The following is an 11,735-nucleotide window of genomic DNA, read 5'->3' as shown; positions in this document are numbered from 1 at the left end:
GTTGAATTTTGAATTGGCATGCCAACTGATGCCAATGAGCCGAGGATTGTCGGTTACAATTATAAGTCGGATGTCCCATGTTGCTGCTAGATAAGGAAGTCGGAAACTGGAGATTCGCTCGACAGAAGGAGATTGGTCGGCCGAATGTGATCTCTTGACTTCCATCTTCCGATGGGACCGAGTTGGTCGTTTAGGCATGTTGTCGATTCATCAACTTAGCCTACAGAAGTCAGCCGTTGAAGAGATATCGATGGTCATGAATGAGAGTAATCGAGCGACAGTCAGTGGGCTTTCATTTGTTCAAGGTACGAAATGACAATAAGATGGATGCCGAGAATCAGTCGGTGATAAAGCAATAATGGTTACAGGTGACTAGGGGTTAGTAAGGGCTCAGTAGGTGGGCTTGTCAGGATTGAATATTCTGGACCTTGGGCTTCTTCATATCATCGGTCCGCACGAATTTTGCCCCAACAATATCTAAGAACTCTTTCTATTGGGTATTTTATAAAATGAGTATAAGGGTCTTCACGGTTAGGGTCATTAGATTATTGAATAACAGTAGAGTTCTTTTCTTATTGGTGATTGAGACGGCGAAGACATGTCTTATCAAGCATGCTATAATTTAGTGGACAAACATTATCACCTTATTAAGTGAGTTGAGATGTCAGGTAAGAATTTTGAGATGGCGAATTCAGAGAATTATTTTAAATTTAGGCTTAGGAACAAGGACTAATCTATTAAAATCCCTTGGATTAATATGTTAAAATATAAGTTTGCTCATTATACTCGGAACCAGAAACATGAGCAATTCTGATTTAGAACAAAAAGGGAAGGGGGAAACTAATATCGTGCGATGTTCTGGTTGTGTTTCAAGTCCTACCGCCATGTGATTCCCACACAGTTTTTTTTTTTTTTTTTCATTATTATGTGACATTATGTCTCTTTCCTGCCAACGCTACCTTGACAAATAGAACCCTTCACGCCTTCCATACGGAAGCGTCTGTTGCCTTTTCCTGAATGAAACCACTGGAAAAATAATACGTCCATACGAATTCGGCACAGGCCCGTGGGACCCATTTGCCACAGTAGTTGATGGTAGCAAACGGTCGGCGCAGCCAATACCAATACACCATCCAACGGCCCACTGCCCCCATAATATCAAAGCTTGGTATCACCCTCAAATTCAAGCCTAACGCTTCCATTCAACAAGTAAAAGACAATTGCATCCCCAACATTAATGACGAACCTTGCAATCCCAAACGTTATCCCCGCAGAGCCCCCCCCCACCTGACCCCCTTCCCCTTGGTTTTTCTCTCTCTGTGACCTCATTACCATTAGAAACATTTTTTTAAAAAAATAAATAAAAAGAATCCAACAAGCCGGACTTCCTCGGAATCAAATCACCCAGACATTATCTAGAAAACGTGAAGAGAAAAAGAAAAGAAAAGAACAGGAAAAAAAAAAAAAAAAAAGAGAAACGTTCTTGGATCCGGATCAGAATCCGAATCCGAACACATCAAGCGAACCACTGCGGACGTCGCTTGGCCCCAACGGCGCAGCTCCGGCTCCGGGGGAACAGCAAATCGGAGCCGACCCGGACGTCGTCATCGAAGTCGCACGGCTTGTCCTCCTCGATCCGGCCGATCGCGACACTCTGGCTCCTCGGCACGACGCCGGCGCCGGCGCCGGCGTTGAGCGAGCCGGCGCGACTCAGCGACGCGGCGCGGATGAGCTCCCTCAGGTCCTCGTCGCTCGAGCTCGTCCTCGCCGACCCGAGGCTGTAGCTCCTCGGCATCGAGGCGAAGGTCGGATAGCCGATCGCCCCACCGTACCGGACGTGCCCGGCGCACCCCGTGATGCCCCGCACGTACATGTCCCGCGCCCGACCGAGAGCCCGTAGCGGCGCCCGCAGGCACCGGCCCAGACGGCTCGTTTCACCGCTTCCCTTGCTCATAATTCCAAGGCTTCGATGAGGGGGGCGTGGAGTTATCCCGGGAATAAGTGGAATAAGGTAAGAGATTGGAAAGGAAAAAGCGAAAGGAGGAGGAGGGCTGTATCATATACATAAAGAATGGAGAATAGGGAGAGGCGGAAGAAACGAGGTTAGTGGAATAATATTAATTTCAAGGAGACAGCGGAGGGGGAAGGAGATAAGCCGGAGAAGGGAGGATTATGCGGACGTTTATTTCTTCTCTTTTCTCTTTCTTATGCGATGATTTGCACTGTGGAATAAGGGATTTGGATAAGGGCGAGAGAGGGTGTCGGGGATTAGAAGGAAGGCACGGGAAATCCGGCTGTTATAAAAACACAGCCCACTGGTTTCCTCTCTCGCAGCATGGGCAGAAGTGCGTGCGAATGGTTTATAACACAGCCCACTGGTTTCCTCTCTCGCAGCATGGGCAGAAGTGCGTGCGAATGGTAGGCGGCACGTGTGTAGTCATGATTTTTTGGTTGATTTGTTTTTTTTTGGGTAGTTTCAAGGTTGATTCATTTTGGCTAGACGCACACGCAAGTTTTTAGCTATGGGAGCTGAAAGTGGGAATAGTAATCCGAAGATCTAATGTGAAAGAGAAATGGTACAGTGTGTCTTGGTGGACCAAAAGTTTTCATCCATTTATATTAATTTTTGCTAGGTAATAATCGACCATCGATCCTTTTACATTGCACAGTTTGCACTTGGGATCAATTCTAAAAGTAAGGTTTGTTTTTAAAAAAAACTTTTATAGAATTGTTAATTGAGGATTCAATTAAGAAATGAGATGGGGAAACTGAAGATCATTGTACACTGTATTTTTGGTGGGTCCATTTTATCTTTGATCTTAATAGCATGCCTCGTGGATGGCTACATCTTGTTTCTGATTTGCAGAGTGGCTCACCATTGTTCATTCAGTACTAAATAACTAGAATTTTAACATGTGTTCATGTGAGAAAAGCATGAACGATTGTGTTACTTAAAATTAGTATAACTGATAAATATGTTCTAAATTCTGCAAGGCAAGTTTCTCATGTTCTCTTTTTTAGAATAAGAGGTGAAAATATATGAACTTTTCTCGGTTATATATATGATGCGTTTTATGGAGTGTGGTGGTATGGAGGATCGATGTGGGACCTTCTACATTTTCATTCTCTTTAAAAGTAAAATAATGTTATTTAATAATTTCGACAAATATAATGATGAAGCATGATGTAATTTAATTGGTTCAATGAATATGGTATTTTTTTATTAAACAAATATGAATATTAAAATTATAGATTTGCATGGTTGACAAACTACTTTATAGAGTAGCCAATGCTATGGAGTTTAAATATTATTCACCCAAGTATATAGGTGTGCTTGAGATTATTTGTTTTCTTTCTAAGGATAATACCACCATCTTTTGTGGACCACTCCAGTTTGGCTGAATGGGTCAAAAATTGATTTCACGCCGCACCTAATAGATGGTTGGCTTTTACCTTGATTTTTGGATTGATGACCATCGTCTCAATTTTTATAATCCTAGAAGGTAAACATATTACTTGCATGGAGATCCGGCAACTATTATTAAATGGCTATTAATACCAGATCAACTAATTATTAAAGGTGAAATCACCTTGTTTGGGCATTTGCCTTGATTGTTAGGTAGAGTTGACCAACCACCGGCAATTGAATGGCTTCTTCTTGATGGCATTTGATCATATTTGTGTTGTGATTCCCGATCAAACGGGTGCACTTGTTCTTATTTAATCCTTGCAGGCTATGAGCTTAATTTCTTATAGTGAAAGAAAATGCCTCTCTTATTATGTTATCTGTCGGGATAAGTTGTCGGCTCACAACCGGCTCAAATTTGCTAACTAAATTCAGTCGACTAAGTCCAACCGACTAAGATCCGCCGACTAAGTCCAGCCGATTAAGATCCGTCGATTAAGTTCAGTCGATTAAGTCCAATCGTTTAAGTTCAGCCGACTAAGTTCAACATACAACCGACAATCCTGAATAATATTCGACTGATGACTTCCTAAATATTTTACCGACTATCTTGATCCCGAAAAAATAAGAATTGAGCGATAGTTATTCGATACATGTATTAACTGTCCACGATCGTGGGATCGTGGGATGCAATAATCACCCACTAATGACTCATTACTTCATTTTAACACTGATTAATAAGGTAACCACTCAGTAAGTACAATAACTTCCACATTTTGAGTTCTGAAGAGCAGGAGTTATATAGTAATGGCATTCTCCACCCTATTTAAGGGGAGGCAAGCAGGGGACTGAAGGAAAGATTTTTAAACTTAATTCTTAGCTTTCACACTTTGATTCTCTCTAAACTGTTTTCTTTCTCCGACCGACTTAAGCATTGGAGGGTCCTCCATTGGATAATTTTCGACAAACGAATTTGATTTTGTAGATTTTCCACCATCCAATAATCAAGCGTAATACTTTGGCTCACGGTCGACTATCCCGTAGGAGATTTGCGGCAACATTACCATTAGTGTCAAATGATGTGCATCCTACTCATGGTGTTTACCAATCCTCTCCTTGGAATTAAGATACCTTACTCATTTCTTCACCCTTCTGGTTGGCATGTGGTTCCTCTTGGTCCCTTAATACACTCATATTCCCAAAAATCCAACTAACATGCTAACATGTTTACTTAGAAAAAATAAAATGTTAACATATTTGTGGACCACAAGGGGTTGAGCATGCGCAGCAAGAAATGGTGCGTGATAGGGCCTAGAAAGAAATGGTGAAAGGAGTTTTTCACCTATTAAAGTGCAAACAGTTTGGTATATTAATTTGACTCGAGAAAAGGTTCCATAGGCTGCTTTCAAATGGATTTAGTGGGGTCTTTTGCATCAATGTAAGAACGATATTAGATGACTATAATGAGAAAAGTGGGTCCGTAGTAAGGCTGTGTACTAGACATATATAGCATGTATATGGAAGGAAACCAGGGGAAAATTATAACTCGTTGAGAATGTATATTGACTTTTTTCTTTGATGTTTAAAGCCCTTTCGCGAAAGTTATATGAGAAAAATTATTTCATGGCACCACATTTGATGTTGTTTGATTAATAAGCATCCACTTTTCCTAAATTAAAATTGATAACGTGGTATAATAATTTAACACGATAGGAGTTCCAAATTATATCAGTGTATAACAGTGATTTTCAGTTTACTTATTTTAATGGATAAACCAAACTTAGCTAGTTGTACGGGTTGAGCAAACTCCAAAAGTATAGAATAAGTGTGCATTGATACGCCTAAGAAAATAAATTTGAAAAATATTGGTGTAAGCATGATTTATCTATGAAAATTAGGCGTTCCAATGATGTAGTACTAATAATATCCCTTTATATTATATTGATGACTTAATTCTTACGCCAACAGCCTTAATATGTTAAATTAACCTAGATTTCTTATTTATCACTATCTTTTAGGATTAATTTGGGATAGTAGGTCAAATTTATCATTATCTTTTATTTTTATCTAGTTGATAAAATTTATTTTTAAAATATTTAACTTATAATTGATTTTATCACTTGTAAAGCAAATGCTATAAAAACCCGTGATTCTTGTCTGTACATGACTAAATTTAATGAAAAGTTTTTTTTTAGTTTTTTTTATTTTTATATTTTGCTCCCTAGATATTTGTGAGTTTGCCTGACGAATTTAGTATCCGAAAGTAAACACAAATGGGCATGGATAAGTAGAAATATCTTCAAAAATAAACAAAAATATCTAAATAATAAACATTAGGAGTGATAAATAGGAACATCACAGGATAAATATTTTATTAATAATATAATTTTATTCTTGAAATTGCTATAGTGATAATTAATAAAATTTTTATTTTTTTATTTTTTTACAAGATATATTTAAATAAATTTTGTGTAAATATAATCAAGGCAATCGAAAAAATAAAATATTTTGAAGCTATTCTTAGATAATCCCTTCCGTAGTCCAGAGAGTTTCGTCCGTATGCTCTGTTACATAAGATATCATTCAATCAGCAATCAAATTTGCCTTATAGAGGATATGATTAATGAAGTTTAGGGGGGGAAAAAGGACACGGCGCTCTGTCACTTTGGTAATAGAGAAAGGAGATGGGGAGAGAGTATAGGGATGGCAAAATCGATCCGATCCGATGGGTATGCATCTTACCCAAATTCGATAAAATCCGAAAAATAGGGTTTGATCGGATTTGGATTCGAATTTGGGTAAAATTAGAAAACTAAAGCACGAGTATGGGTAGGATATAAGTAGTGCTATTTTCTATATAAATCTAAATTCGAATCCGATCCGAATCTATAGATATGGATAATATCTAAACCCATATCCGAATATACATGTTTATAATTCTATTTTGGTTGATAATATATATAAAATTATTTAAATTATTTACGTTAAATTGTAATTCTATTTTCATATTCGATTTTTATAAATTTAGATTTATAAGTTATATTCCATCTTGAATTTATAATTTTATTTTGGTTGATAATATGCATAAAATTATTTTACTTATTTACTTTTTTTGGATATAAGATAGGCATGGAGTGGATATGAATTGGATATGAAAAAAATGAGTTATCTGTGGATATCTTCGAATCTTGAACCTATTGGGTATGGGGATGGATATCTCTTTTTTTACTCGATCGGATATCAGATAGGATTTGGATATAGAATATTAAGTTTGAATTTGAGGATGAGTAGTATAATATTCAATCTAAATTTTATCCATTGTCATTTCTAAAGAGTGATATACTGAGGAGAGTAATACTTATTTATATTCGAGTATATGTCATATAATTAATATTATATATATTATGACATACCATATGCCGCGCAATCGGGAATCGGCGACGACGACCAACTCAAATGGCTGCCTTTTGAAACCGCGCGAGCGTGGGGTACAAACGCACGTGGCACGTCAAATCGGAAAGGTTAACGCTTCAATTGAACTGGCGGAACTCTGAAATTAAAGACGTGAAGCTACTCGACCGGTGGTCCATCCACCTTACAGCAATCTTGTCCGCTGGTTTTAATCAGTGGTGACGATGAATGACCCGATAACACTATATTGAACCGCACGTCATTATAACGGTCACCACGACGGATGGACCACGGTTACGTTGCGAAAGAGAATATCGCAACCCACGGGAGAAGCTCAGGTGGTTATGTTTCAGAAAGATAGCGTGCTCATACCGATGGCCGCCAGTTTCTCTTTCGACTTCGCGTTTTCTTCATTCCATTTTGGCGTGTAGCTCTTGTTTTCAAGTGAATGGTCGGCATTGAAATGGCAACAAAATGACGTTCATAGATTAAAGGGCAAGACATAAACTGGAAAGGGAAAGAGATGGGTGTTGACACTGATTGATAGCTACAAGAAGCTGCACCGTGAAGAAAATCTGAAGGTTGTATACGATTCTGAGCAAATGCTAGAAAAATCTTGAAGTAGCTTTAGGAGGTGCCAGGACAACTAAATTCAAGCCTAAATTTTTTAAGATGTTTGGATACAGAGCAGAGAATTATGTTTGTGTACGTCTCTTGGTGAAATGTTAAGCTAACACAAGACTAATTAGTGGAGGCAAATTGGCCTTTACTTCCATTGTTGTATCACTTCATTAATTTTGGTACTGCTTATTTCTGTAGAATTATTGGCAACCCATTATTTTTCTCGATACACACCTATGTACATGTGTGCGTATATACTTCAAAACGATAAAGGTTAGTAATCAGAATCTTTTGCTTGTAAGAAGCCCATGGCCTTTCACCTTCTAAATAGGTGTTAGGTGGTATATACAATCTTTTGGGTTGTTTGTTTGGCTTAATTGTTGGCATTTATCTTTAGTTGATATATGGATGTAGAATTTAGATTTGGGTTAGATCTGGTCAGTCTCAACAAGATCAGACTTGAGACCACCTTTCCAATCTAAATGCTTATGAAAATGTGCAAGCTGGAAACTGTGGAGTTTGACATAAACAATTAGCAGCCAGAATTAGCACAAAAGACATATATTATATTGTCTAGCATCTAATATCTAACAAAGTTACTCTTTCTTCCTCTAAAGAAAAGGCACATGAATACCATCCTGCGAGAAAGGATGCCTTATATCATGGTTTTGCAACTTAAAAGCTTAAACTATTAGGAGCACTGATCCAAACTAATAACCTATGTGGCACTCCTTTTATTAATCAGTTTGGACTATGACAATCTCTCCCACCCTCTCCTGTGACATCCATTGTCACGATTGGCTCCTGTTAAGGAGAAGAGGGCCCATACATGACCTGGATCCTATTGACCCTGGAATCTCCCACTGAGAGGCCCACATGACTAATAATTGCGACACACAATACGCCTAGCTCTAATATAAATTGTCATGGATTTGTAGCCTAAAAGCTTAAGCTGTTAGGAGGAAGATTAACCGAAGTTAATAAACCCATGTGGTATCTCTCAATTCTTAGTGACTTTCCCATTAAGAGCCTGTTTTGAGAATTAGGCATTCCATGAAACTCTGGGACTACAAAAAAGCAGTGAATCTATAGAGTGTTTTATTTTCAAAAAACAGATGGCCATGAGGGATTTTAAAACACTGATCCTTCATGTCAAAAAAGGTATCAGAATGGCGAATTTATTTTGGTCCAAATTCAACTGTGAATTTTGATGGTTTGCGCCATGAGCAGAAATTATCCTCAATAAGCAGGTGAGATTCTGATGTCAGAGGGCTGCCATTTTGTTATGCTAAGAACTTTACCCCTTTCTTGATTGTTTTTGCAGATATGAGTCTACCAGGTAATGCAAATCGTTTTCCATATATTTGACAAACATGAGAATGCAGTTGCAAATTTTTGTCTCAAAATAATTTACTTGTTTTCTGATTGTTTTGCATTATTACATGAATCTTCAAAATTTACTATGGATTTTATTTTCTAGTAATTATATTCATAATTTTCAATAGTTTAGCATCTTCAAGTCATATTTAACTCGTTCATATTTTCTCTATTGCATAACCCATCAAAGTAACTTCAAATTAATGCTTGTAGTCAAGGAAAGATTGACTTCCAGCACATTGGTATCTTATGCTCTCTTCTCACCTTTGTTGTTAGAATCAAATGGCTTTTATTCATGTATTTCTGTAAGTTCATGGCAGAATATATGTTGTGTTTCCAAGTCTTGTGAATCAAGTTGATAATACTTGCCCTTTGCTGCTTTGCTGCTACTTGGACTTTAATCCTCAACTGGTATATCAATTATGACATTTCTAAAAGGTCATTCGGTTCATAAGATTTGAACAATCTGATCATGGTCTTCAACAGAAGAACAAGAGCTTTCAAAAGAAAGGCCCTAGGGAAGAAGCTACAGATTTTCAGCATAACCAAGATGAAAAAATATCAAACAAGGCTAGGAAGAGCACCCATGGATGAATACCCAATCATTAGAAAGGAGAAGCAAATTAACAGGCCAACATGAATTAATCACCAGAAGGCCAAATAGAGTTTAATTGAAGACCATATCAGGGCACTGGAGGAAATGGTCTGGGCTAGATGTAGGAATGTCTAATAATTATATATACAGCCTATTCATCGGCGAAGACCTGGCGTATTTTAGGGTTCGAAGCAGGAATGGAGCTCTGTGAACTAGTAGCAATTAGAAGTACGTGTCCAGTTGCTTCAGTGATGACCTTTATCCAGTTCTTTTGAGAGAAGATGACGTTTGTATACCTGATATGAAAACATATGGACATGGCAAATACAAATATAAGAGCTGCTCTTAGTAATCCATGACAAGGTTCTAAGCAACAGTTTGCATCAAAATGCAAATTGGTCACTTTGTTCTTGGTAACATCCATTATTTTCCAAAGAAATATGGTACTTCTACTATTCGTAATTGAGAGTTAAGGAGGATTCCTATTGAAGCCCCTGGATTACCAGAAGTTGAAGTGGAGTTTTAAGTGAGGGAGATAAATTATGCAATGAAGGTCGTTCAACGTACTAATCTTTTCCTGCCCTTAAAAATTTAAAGATCGCTGAGTGATATCCTAACACTGATAGAGTCTGCTGACATGGGACAGGGTGCAGATCATGGTACTGCAGTATGGAGAAATTATATCCACACTGACGCACCAATATGGCTGTGCATTATCCCAATCATCTCATTGTCCTCCTGTAGGCTAATCACAGAGATGAGCACATGATGGATGAGGCCACGAGAAGGGGACAAGATGAATGGCATGATGCATGGCCATGTGGTGCATGGCCATGTGGTGCATGTGGTGTACGGTATAATTTGCCGTGCAATATGGTGTTTTGTTTGGTTGTATAGAACTGCAAGAGGTAATGAACTGATCGAGAACATCAAAATCACCTCCTTATGTCTTACGTGGATTTCTCCATCTGGAAGACAGGAAGAATGAAGAATTGCTGATGGCAATTACATACTGGTGCCGGCAACCTAGGATTACAGGTTCAGAGGTTTTAAGGGTACAACACAAACAAACATAAAAGGTTCTGAAATAATATTGTCACAAGAGTTATCCTGCTAATGAATGAATCAATCTGGTGTCTCCTTAAGAGTGGAAGTCATCAGAAATCAACGATGGAGGTAGCAGGATGCTGCTGCTGCTAGTGTGCAGGTAAATAACAAGTCTTTGAAGAACCATCACTAGTAGATACCATACATGGCGATTGCTGTGGAGCTGAAAAACAAGTCATAGAACCTAGAAGCGGAGAACCACTATGTCAGGATAACATAGCTCAACATTTGCTTATCTTTTGTTGTTATAGCCCAAGCCAAGCCCACGGCATCAGGATCCAAGCCCAACAGAAGGAAAAAAAAAAAAAAAAGTAAAACCGGGAAGAAGACTCCCGGTAGGAGTCTTCTTCTCCAGCGAGACCCAAGCCTATTAGGAGTCCTAGGACCCCTCAAAATCCTAGGACCCTCTATAAGAAGGTCTCCCCTCTCCTTAGAATCGATCCATCGGCTTCTTCCCTCTCTCCTTCTCTCCGTTTTTCTCGAAATAGAGCCGCGGACACCATCTTGTCTTCGCCGTGATTGCTCTCCGACGAAGTCACTGGAGGTCAAGGTAAGCTTCCCTCATTTTCCTCCCTTCCTTCCTCCTTCCCCTGTGCGTTTGTGCGCGGTGGCCGGCGACGAGCGTCGTCGATTTTTGGTCGGGAAAAAGACTCTGTTTTGGGCCCCTTTTTCATGAATTTCCGACGCCAGCGATCAAAATTGACCGCCGGCCATGTTTCCTTCGTGACTGGGGGAGTGGCCCCCGTCGGACGCTGGCCTCCACCGTGGCGGCCACGGCCCGAACGGCCGATCAAGGCCGGAGGACTCCGTCCTCTATTCCGGCGCGGGAAGGGCTGAGAAGAAGAAGAAGAAAAAGAAGAAAAGGAAAAGAAAGGAAAAGAAAAAGAAGAAAAAAAAGAAGAAAAGGAAAAGAAAGAAAAAGAAAAAGAAGAAAAAGAAGAAAAAAAAAAAGAAAGAGAGAAGGGGCGGAGAGAGAGAAACTCTCTCTCCCTCTCTCTTTAGATTTTAGGATTTATGGAATTAATTAATAAAAAAAATAAATAAAAAAATAATAATAAATAAATATAATCAGGGTATCCATGGATTAGTCCGAAAATCCTGGATGCTGTCGACGAATTGATCATCGTGGGGATATTAGATTTTAATAATTTAGTTATTTTTAATTCGATGAAATTTTGATTTAAAATATGATATTTGACATATCAGGTTCAGAGAAGG

The 11,735-nt window shown here is 38.8% G+C and overlaps 1 protein-coding gene across 1 annotated transcript; it reads right to left on the bottom strand.

The window, feature by feature from the left end:
- Window positions 1-1,314: 1,314 nt before the first annotated feature.
- LOC105060053 (uncharacterized) lies at window positions 1,315-2,299 on the bottom strand. The gene has a single exon (XM_010943639.4). The coding sequence runs from the start codon at window positions 1,952-1,954 to the stop codon at window positions 1,517-1,519; it is 438 nt and encodes a 145-aa protein (XP_010941941.1). The 5' UTR covers window positions 1,955-2,299; the 3' UTR covers window positions 1,315-1,516.
- Window positions 2,300-11,735: the final 9,436 nt, after the last annotated feature.

The sequence above is a fragment of the Elaeis guineensis genome, chromosome 6, assembly GCF_000442705.2.
Source record: "Elaeis guineensis isolate ETL-2024a chromosome 6, EG11, whole genome shotgun sequence".
NCBI lineage: Eukaryota > Viridiplantae > Streptophyta > Magnoliopsida > Arecales > Arecaceae > Elaeis > Elaeis guineensis.
Note: the sequence above shows the minus strand (reverse complement) of the source record. Positions and strands in the feature narration are given on the sequence as shown.

Bases quoted from the DNA above. Each gene is read 5' to 3' on its own strand.
- LOC105060053 (XM_010943639.4), bottom strand. From the start codon at position 1,954: ATGAGCAAGGGAAGCGGTGAAACGAGCCGTCTGGGCCGGTGCCTGCGG.